Source organism: Hylobates moloch, unplaced genomic scaffold (genome assembly GCF_009828535.3).
Source record: "Hylobates moloch isolate HMO894 unplaced genomic scaffold, HMol_V3 SCAFFOLD_2, whole genome shotgun sequence".
Taxonomy (NCBI): domain Eukaryota; kingdom Metazoa; phylum Chordata; class Mammalia; order Primates; family Hylobatidae; genus Hylobates; species Hylobates moloch.
In genome coordinates, this window is record NW_026652277.1 from 168,243,589 (window position 1) to 168,258,084 (window position 14,496).

The window sequence follows — 14,496 nt, forward strand, 5'->3', positions numbered from 1 at the left end:
TCTGTGCATTCCCTACCTGTGGACTGCCCCCTCCCTCTCTGGTTTCTTGTTGCCATTGAGACACTGGGTAGTTCCATGAAGTTCTTGGACCCTTGGTTTTCCAGCTTTTCTGTGATACCATATTTAGTTTACAGAGTAACTTCACATTGTTGTCGTGTCTCTCAGCACTCATATGGGGCCTGCTGCACAGCAGCAGCACAGGAAATACACTCACTGAAGGAAGAAAGGGCCACTCTCCCAGGGGTTTGCAGTCACAGAACTTTCACAGGCTGAAGCTCAGTCCCTTTCACAAGCACATTGTGAAGTGGAAGGAGCAGGTGTGTTTTTATTCTACTGCTAGTGTTGCTGAGGCCTGGAGTGGGTGGGGGCTTTCAAGGGTAGAGAGCCCTTGACGGGCAAGGGTGTGGACTCAGTGTTAGTGGCTGTTGTTCCTGAACCTGTGACCCTGGGCAGGTGTCTTAACTTCCTTGTGCCTCAGTTTTCTCATTTGTAGGCTGTGTTTGTGGGTCACTGGGAGGCGCAGTTGAGAAATGCTAACAAAACTCATAGTGCAGTCCTGGTGTGTGATACACACTCCCTGATCGGCAGCTGCCATTGCCCGTGTGGTGGTGGTGCTCTCACAAAGCTAATGGCTCTTTGGGGGAGCTTTTTATGGAAACATACACACCGAAGGGTGCACAGATGATGACGTGACACAGCTGGGTGAGTGTCCACAAACTACACATCAAGAAAGAACATGCTACCCCCTAGGGTAGCATGCCCTCTTCCTGCCACTGCTCAGCACCCTCCTGACCTCTGACAGCGCAGGCCAGTGTTGCTGAATCCTGAGCTGATGTCAGTGACTCCTATGTACCGTTGCCTTTGTGTATGGCTTCTTGCATTCAACTTTTTGTGTAGGGTGCTTCTCAGAACCTTGGGCTCAGACCTATGAATTCTGCCATTTACTGCTGGCATGATTTCTATATTTCTGAATATCCAAGCGTAGGAGATTATTTTGTCTTCATAGGGAGAATGAGAACATTAAATTCTAATTAGGTAATGCACGTTAAGTGCCTAGCTTATTGGCTGACTCATAATAAACATCTAGCAGATTTTGGCTATTTTTATGTCTCAGGCGAGTATTCTTTTGGTTAGATCAAGTTCCATGTTACTGTATTGACTTTTACCCTGGATTTGCCCATTCAGAACAGCCACCCCATCTTTTCTCTCAACTGGGAGTGTGTGGTCAGTTTCCTGTGGAACACAGAGGCTGCCTGTCCCATTCAGACAACGACGGATACAGACCAGGTATGTGTGCTTTCACCTGGCCCTTGTGCTGAGCTGCCTGCTGGACATCCTCAACTCACCCCAGTGTTCCAACTCTGAACTGACCCCTGCCCCTTCTTTCTGAATCAGTTACTGCGTTGCATTGACAGTGGGTGTCTGCAGGTCACCCTGAGTTCCTCTCCACCCCCGTCTCCCAGCTCCTGGGATAAGAACCAGGTCCCTCAGTCTTACTCTCTGCTCACTGTAGTTTCCTTCCTTTCGTTTCCATTCCTTTGTTCCTTCCATGTGGCAGTGGCATCCTGGTGGGCTCTGGGGCTTCTGCACCACCGGCAGATGTCTGACTAGTCGATACATCATTCCACACCTAAACCATCTCAGTGCCTGTCCCCTAGAGGGTAGAGCCCGTATGTTTTAATGTGACCCTATCCATAGAGCACAGCCTGCAGTTAATGTGATCCTGTCTATAGGGTGAGGCCTGTGTGTCTCACCTGTGCATAGGCCAGAGCCCACAGGTGTTAATATGATCCCGTCTATAGGGTGAGGCCTGTGTGTCTCACCGTGGCCCTGTGCGTAGGGCAAAGCCCACGGGTGTTAATATGATCCCGTCTATAGGGTGAGGCCTGTGTGTCTCACCGTGGCCCTGTGCATAGGGCAGAGCCCACAGGTGTTAATGTGCCACTCGAGGCTCTCAGTGCTTACTGTGTCCTCTGGCTCCTCCCGCCCTCTGCCTGGGTCCATACCCTCCCCTTGTTGAGTGCACCCTGCAGGGCATAGCAGTAAGCTGCTCAGTGACGTTCTCTCTGACCTCCCCAGGGTAGTGAGTTGTTTTCACAGCACCATGTATATTTCTTTATGGTGGGACCCGTTTGCCTTCCCACTTCCTGTTCTAAGCTACACTGCAGACTGGCAGCAGAGACCAGGGCTTTTCCAAACCAGCAGCCCCAGCACAGGGTCCTGGCTTTGTAACTGCTCAGTGAGGGCAGGATGCCAGGCACCCTGTTCATGGACAGTGTTTCTGGGGCTGTGGCCACCGTCCCCTTCCCTGCATTCAGTGGACAGAGGGAGGCCCAGGGCAAAGTTAAATATGGAGAGGAGAGGATATCATTTGACAGTCACCTGATCATACTTCCCATGATTACATTAAGGGAATAATTGAGACAGAAAGCAGAACATGAGATTTCTTAAGATGTTTATTTTCTTTAAGAAACTTGTTTATGAGTCTTATGTTTCCTCTCCAGCTTTAGGGAGTAGCAATAGTCTTCTTAGGGCAATGCAGTAGCCTTAACAGCTTCCAGTTGAGTGTAATTTCTGAGTCTGGGCTCACACTTGGTATACTTTAGGGTGGTATATTTGAAGAGGCTACATGTAGGGCTACATTGTTGATAGGGATTTTGAAAGTAAATGGAGAAACAGCTTTGTCAGGTGCATACATGCAGGTTTCTGGAGGTGCCGTTATGTGTTATGTTCCTGTGGAATTGGTTTGAATGAGCCCCTTTTTCCCCATTTTGTTTCCTGTAGGCTTGCTCTATAAGGGATCCCAACAGTGGATTTGTGTTTAATCTTAACCCACTAAACAGGTCGCAAGGATATGTGGTCTCCGGCATTGGGAAGACTTTTGTGGTAAGAGCGATATGATGCATTTCCAGTTTGCTTTGAAACAAGGGGAGAGTGCATTATTGAAGTCACCTGCACGTGGTGATTTGGGAGAATTGCCCAGGCCACTGTGGTGGCAGCACTTACTCAGAAGGAGATGGGAAAATCCAGATTGAAGGGAAACATGAAGTAAAACCATTTACCACCATTCTGGCACAGTTCAGACGTGAAGACTGTTATTCTTCAAATAATAAGTTGTTCTCTTTAAGGAAACACTTTCTAAAGGTAGTGCTGAAGCCTGTACTCATTGTCCATTGGTCTCTCCTTACTGTATCTTCACACCAGAGAGCATAATTGACTTCATTTTTACAACTATAATAATTTTTGATGGAATGATATCAAAATTTTTAAGAAATGTGGGGCACCACTTTATACTTGTAATTAACACGATTTCAATGATACGTACTTTCTCATAATTGAAAATATTATAACATTATGACTTCTGTGTCTTCCCTCTTATATATGGTACATTATTACATGCAGTAGATCTTATGCATTTATAGATACAGGGATGTATGAATTTAAATGATGTATAGATACTAAACCTTAAAGGCAGTTTATAGATACTGCCCTTTGGACTTATGTACTAATTGTACTAACATGCCAGACAGTGGAAAGTTGGCAAGTTGACTAACAAATAAGAAACGTTTAACCTAGTGGGATTTGGAGTTGCTAGGGTTCTTGTCTATGGTGAGATACAAGGCATAAATTTGTATGGCTCTTACCGTCTGACCTGCAGTTTAATGTCTGCGGCACAATGCCTGTCTGTGGGACCATCCTGGGAAAACCTGCTTCTGGCTGTGAGGCGGAAACCCAAACTGAAGATCTCAAGAATCTGAAGCCAGCAAGGCCAGTCGGAATTGAGAAAAGCCTCCAGCTGTCCACAGAGGGCTTCATCACTCTGACCTACAAAGGGCCTCTCTCTGCCAAAGGTGAGCTCAGAGCCATGTTGTTTTGTAGCTAAAAAGGGCCCTGGTGGCTCTGTGGCTGGCCACGCACCTTCCTGAGTGTAGGATGTGCACACTCCCCCGCCACCATGGGCTGTGCTGTCCACCTTGCTGCAGGAGCCACCACGTTGGTCTTCCTGTGTTTGACCTCGCAGAATACAGGGGTCCTGTTATCCACGGGTTCACTTTCTGTGGTCTCACATGGTCCGAAAATAATAAGGTATTTTGTGAGAAAGAATGAGAGAAACCACATTCATGTAACTGTCATTACAGATATTGTTACAGTTGTTCTGTTTTATTGTTAATCTCTTGCTGTGCCTAGCTTACAAATTGAACTTCATCCTCAGTATGTGTGTATAGGAAACAGCATAGTATATATAGGGTTCTCAATTTCAGGCATTCACTGTGGGTCTCGGAACATTTCCCCCGCAGATGAGGGGGGCTGCTGTAGCCTGTATTCAACACAGCAGTCAGAGTGATGTTTCTGAAACGTCACATCATATCACTTCCCAGCTCAGAGCCCTCGGAGGCTCTGCACTATACCTAGAGTAGAAGCCAGCATCCACAGTACAGCCATGGGACGCCCGTGGGGGCCCTCTGAGATGATCACCCCCTGCTCTTCCCGCGTGGCCCGCTGGCCTCCCTGTTTCTGATATAAACAAAGTGCACTCTCCCCCACCCTCCCCTCTTGAATCTTTGTACTTGCTGCTCGCTCTGCAACCAGCACAGCTGCGGGCAGGGGTTTTCGTCTGCTTCGTTCACTCCTATACGTGGTAGGAACTTAGTATTTGTTCAGTAAGCCAACAAATTAGAGTTACGTTGTCTTCTAATGCTTGGATTGGTAAACTCGTGGGATTTAAATATTTTCTGGAAGAGTAGGAATGCCAGGATGTTAGGCTCATGGTAGAAACCTGTCATAACATAGGCCACTGTTGCAGTATGTAAAGCTATCATCACATAGGCCACCGTTCCAGCGAGTGTGTAAACCTGTCATCACATAGGCCACTGTTGCAGTGTGTAAACCTGTCATAACATAGGCCACCGTTCCAGCGAGTGTGTAAACCTGTCATAACATAGGCCACCGTTCCAGCGAGTGTGTAAACCTGTCATAACATAGGCCACCATTGCAGTGAGTGTGTAAACCTGTCGTAATATAGGCCACCGTTGCAGCGAGTGTGACCACTCTGTTCATGTCGAGTCCCTCGATACATACTTGGTGCCCAGGTGTCATTGTTCCCACAAACGGCTGTGAAGCTTGTTGCCAGTGGTGTTGCTGCACTGTGCTTGTGGGCTGTGTCATGAATACTGTTCTGTCTCTTAAAATCTGGGCCTTCTTGCTTTACAGGTACCGCTGATGCTTTTATCATCCGCTTTGTTTGCAATGATGATGTTTACCCAGGGAACTCCACATTCCTGCATCAAGACATCGACTCTGGGCAAAGGATCCGAAACACTTACTTTGAGTTTGAAACTGCATTGGCCTGTGTTCCTTCTCCAGTGGACTGCCAAGTCACCGGTAAGGCCGTGCGGCCTAAGAACTGAGAGGCCGGTCAAGAGTCAGTGTGTATGTGAGTGGATATGAAGGTGTGTTTCTGTGTGTGTGTATATTTGTGTGTGTGTGGTGTGTATGCTTGGCTTTGCAGGCAGCATGACATTTCTGTTATATATTTTCTTTGAATGATGCCTAGAGTTGTAATGTTTTTCTTGAAGGGAATCTGACTATATAGTTAACGGTTTTAAGCTATCTTTTGGGATCAGATACGTCTTAAGAACAGAGAAGAAAATGCAGAGGAAACACATTTCACATATACTGTCAGAGCTTCTTATTTGAGGGTGAAAAAAAAAAGAAAAAGATGTTAAACTCCCTAGGCTGTGCCCTGGAAGCTGACAGTGTATACGGGAGACCTTGGACTCGGGTTGACCCTGCCCCCTCTGCAGCAGTGGTACTTCCTTGTCAAGGGCAGTGGGGGTTTGGCTTTTTTCTTTAAAGAGTCTTTAGGGTCTCACTATGTTACCCAGGCTGGCCTTGAACTCCTGGTCCTAAGTGATCCTCCTGCCTCAGCCTCTGAAGTAGCTGACTACAGGCGCATGCCACCAGGCCTGGCTGTGAAGGGCAGTTTTGAGGGACAGAGTGGATGTGTTTTGTAGGCAAAGCCTCTCAACCTCCTGTGGATTTCCTTATCCTCACAGTTAGGAATGCCAGGTTCACACCTCATTAGGGCTTATTTAGGGTGAAAGCCAGTTCTTGAACGCTCACAAGGAGGCAGAGTTCTCCAGCGTGGTTTTTTGTTGTGTTTCAGACCTGGCTGGAAATGAGTACGACCTCACTGGCCTAAGCACAGTCAGGAAGCCTTGGACGGCTGTTGACACCTCTGTCGATGGGAGAAAGAGGACTTTCTATTTGAGCGTTTGCAGTCCTCTCCCTTACATTCCTGGATGCCATGGTGAGTTCTGCTTGGTCTCTTGATTGGCGTCTGTTCATATTGTTAGAGCATTTGACTCAAGGTTGTCACCTTCCTCATGCCCAAACCACTTATTCTGTTCTTCCAGGCAGCGCAGTGGGGTCTTGCTTAGTATCAGAAGACAACAGCTTGAATCTGGGTGTGGTGCAGATGAGTCCCCAAGCCGCGGCGAATGGATCTTTGAGCATCATGTATGTCAACGGTGCCAAGTGTGGGAACCAGCGCTTCTCCACCAGGATCACGTTTGAGTGCGCTCAGATATCGGTGTGTGTTCAGACCAGCAATGACATGTTGTCCCTGGGTGACTCCATTTCCCATTTCCCTTGAACCTCTGAATCTTCTATCTTGTTTAAAACTTGCCTGTGTTTTCGTGGAGTTTCAGCCATTGCTAGGATTTGACGAGAATGCACTCATTTCTTCAGGTCTTAAATTTTTAATAAATGCTATGTAGTTTGCACATGGAGGTCAAAGATTGGGTACTAATTGTGGCTATCATTTATTTGATTTTTTTTTTTTTGAGATGGAGTCTTACTCTGTCACCCAGGCTGGAGTGCAGTGGTGCAATCTTGGCTCGCTGCAACCTCCGCCCCCCAGGTTCAAGTGATTCTCCTGCCTCAGCCTCCCGAGTAGCTGGGATTACAGGCACCTGCCACCGTGCCCAGCTAACTTGTATTTTTAGTAGAGACGGGGTTTCACCATCTTGGCCAGGCTGATTTTGAACTCCTGAACTTGTAATCCACCCGCCTTGGCCTCCCAAAGTGCTGAGATTACAGGTGTGAGCCACCGTGCCTGGCCCCATTTGATTAATTTTTAAAATAAACAGGAAACAAATCAGGCTGCTGATTTATATTACAGGGCTCACCAGCATTTCAGCTTCAGGATGGTTGTGAGTACGTGTTTATCTGGAGAACTGTGGAAGCCTGTCCTGTTGTCAGAGTGGAAGGTAGGACTGGGCCTGTCCCTACGAGTCATTTTAAATGTATAGAGTAGCTGACGTTCTGAACGATGCCTTAGATATGAGACCATGTGATAACAGCCATAGCTGGGGTCATGAGACACACGCTAGGGGGTGGATAGTTTCTTATCCTTGAGCTTTGTTTTTACTGAAGCATATTGCTAATTTCACAAGTGACATTTTCCTTGTGTGCCTGGATTGATGGGATTTTGGCATCTGACGCTTGAAGACACTAATGTGGGGTTTGGTTTTGTGTTGTTTGATGAAGCAAGTCTTTATTCCGGGACCTAGACTTTCCTAGAAAGCTGTTTGCCAGGCGAGTTGTATTATATATAAACAAAATCATGTGGAAATGGCTTTTAATGCCCATTTATAGCTGGTATTTACCTAACCAAAAATTGTAAAACTGTTTTTTTTTTTTTTTTTTTGAGACCGAGTTTTGCTCTGTTGCCAGGCTAGAGTGTAATGGTGCCATCTCGGCTCACTGCAACCTCTGCCTCTTGGGTTCAAGCGATTCTCCTGCCTCAGCCTCCTGAGTAGCTGGGACTACAGGGTGCCTGCCACCATGCCCAGCTAATTTTTGTATTTTTAGTAGAGACGGGGTTTCACCATATTGGCCAGGATGGTCTAGATCTCTTGACCTAGTAATCCACCTGCCTCGGCCTCCCAAAGTGCTGGGATTACAGGTGTGAGCCACTACACCTGACCATTTGTAAAGCTTTTTGCTTGAAAATGTGAATGTGTGTGTGGTTGCAGTTGCCCTTCTCTTCTTCCATGTTCTTGAAGGAGACAACTGTGAGGTGAAAGACCCAAGGCATGGCAACTTGTATGACCTGAAGCCCCTGGGCCTCAACGACACCATCGTGAACGCTGGCGAATACACCTATTACTTCCGGGTCTGTGGGAAGCTTTCCTCAGACATCTGCCCCACAAGTGACAAGTCCAAGGTGGTCTCCTCATGTCAGGAAAAGCGGGAACCGCAGGGATTTCACAAAGTGGCAGGTACCATTGTTTGTCGTTTTCCTTTTGTTGCAAAGGAATGGAATTAAAATATTTTGCTAAAGATGAATTTTTCCTTGAGTCAGAAACATGAGTGTTCTACTGTAAAAAAAAAAAAAAAAGGCATATTAATGATATTTCAGATTTTGCTTGATTTTCTTAATCAGAGTACATACTGAAGGATGTTGGTAGAGCATGTCTGTTTTATTCTTAGCCATGCCAGTTGCTAACTCTAAGGTCATATTTCTCTTCTTTATTACAACATTGGGACACAGTGAGCTAGCCAGTGATGGATGTTCTGAGATAGTACTTGATAGCATTGAGTCACAGGGAATGCATTTAGTACGAGGTTTGGCTATAACAATTACAGGGCAGGCTGTTGGTTATTCATGCTGTTTCAGCAGTTGGGCAAGATTTAAATACATTTAGGAACTTGTAAAAATGAAGTCAAAGTAGCTGGTGGTGAGTACGTGGACAGCCCTCAGGCACAGTGGAGAAAGTGACATTCCCTTAGGTGATGAGGCTAAGGAATGCCCCATGTCATCATACACGGGTCAGTCTGTGACGTTGCAGCAGCCTTGGACAAGCGGAAGCCTGATTTTATTCCCAAAGTGTAATGTGACAGGAGTGCATGGTGTGGTGCCGGGAGGCCAGGGATACTTTGTCCCACACTCTTCAGGGTGTGTGGTGTCACATGTCTTAGGCCAAGTTTGACAACCTAGGGACCCGAACCAAACCTTGTTTAACGTTCTCCTTCTTTACAGGTCTCCTGACTCAGAAGCTAACTTATGAAAATGGCTTGTTAAAAATGAACTTCACGGGGGGGGACACTTGCCATAAGGTTTATCAGCGCTCCACAGCCATCTTCTTCTACTGTGACCGCAGCACCCAGCAGGTGAGCATGTACCGACGGCCCTCAGCGGGGTCTTCTCCCCACCCTCAGGCTGCTGGGATCGTATTAGAAAGAATCTGTCCTCAGATCTCATCAAATCTCCTGGTTAACTGAGTTTAAAATACCATTTACAGAAAATACGTTGAAACTTTCATCGGTTAGTATTGATTTTCATGAACGTAACCATTCTTTACTATTTTCATTCTTAAAACTCAAAGCATAAACTAAAGTTTTGCATTCTCACTTTTATATATGTGCCTCTTAACTTTTTTAGCCAGTATTTCTAAAGGAGACTTCAGATTGTTCCTACTTGTTTGAGTGGCGAACGCAGTATGCCTGCCCACCTTTCGATCTGACTGAATGTTCATTCAAGTAAGTCAATGGATGTGTTGTCTCTTTTGGACAGACTAACTTGGTGTGATTTTGCTTTAATAATTAGTGGTCTTGGGTACAGGGGATTAGATTAGTCAGTTAATTTACCTAGGACTCGGTTTGCTCATATTAAAATGAGGAGTCGGGCTAGGTTAACTCTCAGCTCCGTCACCACCTTGAGCTGCTGTGGTGACTGTATGGGGAAGGGATTGGAGCTGAAGCAGAGAGTGGACACCTGGCACTCTTGCGTGATCCACATGTCAGTGAGCAGAGTGGGCCAGGAGCCGTGCGTGACCCCTGCGGTGAAGGGAGGTCTTTGTTGCATGTGATTGTCCACAGAGCTGCTCTCACAGCTTTGCCAGATCGCCCTCTGGTCACCTGGGGTCCTATCCTTAGAGATTTTGGTTTTGTGGGTCTGCGGTTCTGTTTTTTGGAGGGATGCCCTGGCAGTTCTGCTGTGTGAAACACCCAGTATGAGCCACTTGGTCACTGTTGACTTTCCTGGGGGAAAGTGCAGGCGATTCTGTTTCCTTCCAGCCTTTGTTCTGTTGTGTCATCTGTTTTTTATGTAGGTGAAATCATCACTTAAGTTTTAGGAACGTATGTAAATGCAAGCATTTAGTAATTTATGTTCAGTGACTTTAAATCATAATTTTAGTAACCTTACCTTTTCCAGTTAACATTTTGTAAATATTTTCATGTGAAACAAATTTGTTTCTCATTTCTACTGGATGGGAAATGTTCTCAGTAGATATCCCTGGTTCACTTAGCACTTCTCTTTCTGCCATTTGAGGCTGCCTTCAGTTTTCTGATATTTATATACAAGGAATGAAATTTTGATTTTCTTTGCACATAAAGCTTTTTTTCCTAAAGATATGTGTATGTGTGTGTGTATATATATGTATTGTTTTTGAGATGGAGTCTCGCTCTGTCGCCCAGGCTGGAGTGCAGTGGTGTGATCTATCTTGTCTCACTGCAACCTCCTCCTCCCTGGTTCAAGCAATTCTCCTGTCTCAGCATCCCTAGTAGCAGGGATTACAGACACCACCATGCCTGGCTAATTTTTGTGTTTTTTTTTTTTTTTTCTTTGAGACAGAGTCTCGCACTGTCGCCTGGGCTGGAGTGCAGTGGTGTGATCTCGGCTCACTGCAGCCTCCACCTCCTGGGTTCAAGTGATTCTCCTACTTCAGCCTCCTGAGTAGCTGGGATTACAGGTGCCCGCCACCACACCCAGCAAATTTTTTTTTAAGTAGAGATGGGGTTTCACTATGTTGGCCAGGCTGGTCTTGAACTCCTGACCTTGTGATTCGCCCGCCTTGGCCTCCCAAAATGCTGGGATTACATGTGTGAGCCACTGCACCAGCCTATTTTTCGTATTTTTAGTAGAGACAGGGTTTTGCCATGTTGGCCAGGCTGGTCTTGAACCCCTGACCGCAGGTCATCCTCCGTCTGCCTTGGCCTCTCAAAGTGCTGGGATTATAGGTGTGAGCCACTGCGCCCGGCCTTCCTAAAGATATTTTTATGCTAAGTTTTTAAAAGTAGAATTAAGTCAGAGGAGAATTTTATAATCTCTTACAATAAAAGTTAATACATGTCTATTGTAATTGAGAGTCCAAAAATATTAATAGATGAAATTACCCACCCTCACCTCTCCCTCCCCTACCCCTAGCTTCACTCCACTTTCTACTATTTCTTCTTGTGGTTCCTTTTGGAACCTTCTATAACTCTAAACCTCTGTTCGTCAGCTTCTAATGGTGTCTGTTGACTCTCTTTTAAAAGATGAAAGCTGTCCTCACCCGTGCTGTTCTCCTCTCCTCTTTCCTCTGCCTTGGCTTTGTTAGTTCTATTTTTATTTCTTCTATTGACTACTTTTAGAGCATTTGGTAATACTCACTAAGCTCTGTTCTTGTCCCGTCACCTTCAGGCAGCTTTCCCTTCCTGCCACCTGCCCCTGGTTTGGGTGCTGCTCCTCTCGTGCATGCAGTACTGCAGCTGCCACTCCGAGGTCTCCCTGCCATGTCCCTTGTCACACATTTGGTTAGTCCCACACAGTAATTAGAATGATCCTCTTGAGATATAAGTCCCACCATGTCGCTCTTGCTGAAACCTTCAGTGCAGTGAGCGCCTATCTCATTGGGACCCACAGGCTGAAGTTCTTCCTCTGATGGACATGACCGCCGTGTTATCTCTAACCTCACTTTCACTCTGTTCCAGCCACATGGGCCTTCTGCCTTTCTCAGGTCGTGTCGGGCTTATGTGCCTCGGGCCCTTTGCTCGTGCTGTTCTCTGCCTGGGATGCTCTTTACTGGGTGCCGGGATGGTCAGTGATTCCGTTTCTCTCAGAGTCTATTCACAGGTCCCCCTCTCGGTCACGCCTTCTCTGGCTCCACTGTCTAAAATTTCAACAGCTGGTTTCCTCTGCCCCCCCAAACTTCATATCCCCCATATCTGCCTTTTTTCCTACAGCTCTTACTTCCATCAAATAATAGTATGTATTTTTAAAAGTCTATCTTGTTCACGGTCATTTTCTTCCACAGGTAATTTTGGTAAACTTTGTAAGATTGATGATGTTTATCTGTTTTGTTTAATACAGTACCCCCAGTTTAGCACACAGCTTTTGAATGAGTGACCAGTTTTTATTCCCCTCCGAAGCACTAAGAGCTGCCGCCGAGGTGGCATCTGTAGCTGCTCCCGTCGCTGCTCCATGCTGGCAGAGTGTGTGTCTCACTCACTGTTAATATTGCTCCTGGCATGGGGTTGATTCCCAGTTACTGTCTGTATTTGGGATTTGTGTAGTTAGTGAACCTTTAGCCTGTGCAGAAAGGTCAGCAAGCCCATTTTAATTTCAGTAACTGCCGGTGGTCTTGGTTTTAAAACAACAGGTGGCCTGCGGCTGCCCCAGGCATGGTCCCTGCCGTGTGTGCTCCGAGCATCTTGGCTGCTCACCTTTGTCACCAGCGAGTTCCACTTCTCAGTGGCCTGAGCACAGACGGCACGCACTTTGCAGACTTGAGTTTTTCTGTTAAAATTTAAATTTTAAGTGAGCCTAATAGTTTCCTGAACTATTATGTTCAGGAAAGTTATGTTGTTGCTGATTCTGATGGGGTGTGTGTGTGTGTGTGTGTGTGTCTGTGAGAGAGAGAGAAGTCGAGTCTAAAGTTCAGTCACGCTTAGACTATGCCTGAATACTTGAACTTTTCTAGACAGAGTACCCAGTGTTGAAAGAGAATACGACCAAGCCTAATTAACTGCAGGGTTTTCTTTTTTTCAGAGATGGGGCTGGCAACTCCTTCGACCTCTCGTCCCTGTCAAGGTACAGTGACAACTGGGAAGCCATCACCGGGACAGGGGATCCGGAGCACTACCTCATCAATGTCTGCAAGTCTCTGGCCCCGCAGGCCGGCACTGGTGAGAGAGGGCCTCCTCGCACTGGTGAGAGAGGGCCTCCTCGTGGGGTGGTGGTTGCAGTGAGTATATTGAAGGCTGGCACTGGTGAGAGAGGGCCTCTTCATGGGGTGGTGGCTTGTCATGAGTTTATCGGGGAAGATCAAGTAGGATGGGGATTCTTTGGAGGCACTTTACTCTCTGCAGCATGGACGTGGTTTGGCTGAGAAGCAGCAGGATGAAGAATGATTTAAGGGTCTTAACAATTGATCCCTAGTATGGCCCAGGATAAATCAGTGCTGAGGACTGCTGGGAATATCATAACCCTTTCTGAACATGAGGAGATGGAGGTATAATAGATAGAAATAATAACTATGGTGAGGAATCCTTCTTAGCAGGTAGAGATGGGGGGCGTGACGTGGAGGTCCTGGTGTGTGCCTGCGTATGTTGAGAGTTCTATGGTCGGTCCTTCTGTGATGCAGGGACAGCTCACTCAAACCTGCAGTGCTTGGCTGAGACTGGATGTCAGCTGTACATGGGAAACCAAGGGCACCTCCAGGGATCTTGGTACCACTCATGGCCCCTTGGAATCCTGAAGATGAAACTCATCCCATGTTCGTGGAGTTTCATACAGGCCCACCTGCATCTTGAGTGGTTCACCTCAAAGGGGGTGTGGTTGTTTTTAGCTGCAGAAGGTGGTTCCATCCTCTGTGTGGTTTGAGGCTGTGGTTCCACTTCCCCTTGCTGCATTGTGCTGTGCAGACTTCGACACAGCAGCTGTACCCCTTGGCATGGGACTAGTTCTTCACCCAGGGCACATGGCACTGGCATTTTAGGGACTGGGAAACAGGCAGAATTCTTGGTAGCTTCTTGAATAAAGAAGGTGCATGGATGTAGGCCATTTAAAATGTTCCTCTGGCTTAATTTGGGAATTTGAGCTTCATCCTATATGAGGTTCAGAAAGAATTTTGGCTGCTACAGCCTAGCTATCCCTCTACACTCACACCCGCCTGCCCCATTCCATCTGTGACAAAACAGCATATAAGTGAGTGAGAACTAACGTGATGTCATTGTCATCTGACTTATGTGAAAGAAATAGCAGGTATTTTGGAGTGACTCTTGGAAGCGTATGAAGTTCTGCAGCATGTGTGACATTTATTGCCTGATGAAGTTCTGTTCTAGCCTGGGGAGTCACTAAAGGCAACTCTTTCTTGTGTCTGATGCTGCAGAGCCATGCCCTCCAGAAGCAGCCGCATGTCTGCTGGGCGGCTCCAAGCCTGTGAACCTCGGCAGGGTAAGGGATGGACCTCAGTGGAGAGATGGCATAATTGTCCTGAAATACGTCGATGGCGACTTATGCCCAGACGGGATTCGGAAAAAGTCAACCACCATCCGATTCACCTGCAGCGAGAGCCAAGTGGTAAGGGACTGTTCCTGCGCCTTCTGCTGCTGCAGCAGCTTTGGGAATTGAGCCCATGTGCAGGGCGGGTGAGCCCCACATCCTCATCTGCCTTGGGACGCAAGTTCTAGAGCCTGGGATGATGCGCCCTTGCGAGAGGTTGGGGG

At 46.8% G+C, this 14,496-nt stretch overlaps 1 protein-coding gene across 1 annotated transcript in view; it reads left to right on the plus strand.

Moving 5' to 3' along the window:
- IGF2R (insulin like growth factor 2 receptor) overlaps window positions 1-14,496 on the plus strand; it is a 133,928-nt gene that overhangs the window by 84,981 nt on the left and 34,451 nt on the right. Inside the window, exons 20-31 of the mRNA XM_032161901.2 lie at window positions 1,186-1,287; window positions 2,785-2,886; window positions 3,659-3,851; window positions 5,212-5,382; window positions 6,167-6,310; window positions 6,417-6,592; window positions 7,184-7,271; window positions 8,070-8,285; window positions 9,047-9,177; window positions 9,449-9,546; window positions 12,818-12,954; window positions 14,160-14,350. Of these exons, the coding sequence (XP_032017792.1) occupies window positions 1,186-1,287; window positions 2,785-2,886; window positions 3,659-3,851; window positions 5,212-5,382; window positions 6,167-6,310; window positions 6,417-6,592; window positions 7,184-7,271; window positions 8,070-8,285; window positions 9,047-9,177; window positions 9,449-9,546; window positions 12,818-12,954; window positions 14,160-14,350 (1,749 nt within the window). The remainder of the gene's footprint in view (window positions 1-1,185; window positions 1,288-2,784; window positions 2,887-3,658; window positions 3,852-5,211; window positions 5,383-6,166; window positions 6,311-6,416; window positions 6,593-7,183; window positions 7,272-8,069; window positions 8,286-9,046; window positions 9,178-9,448; window positions 9,547-12,817; window positions 12,955-14,159; window positions 14,351-14,496) is intronic.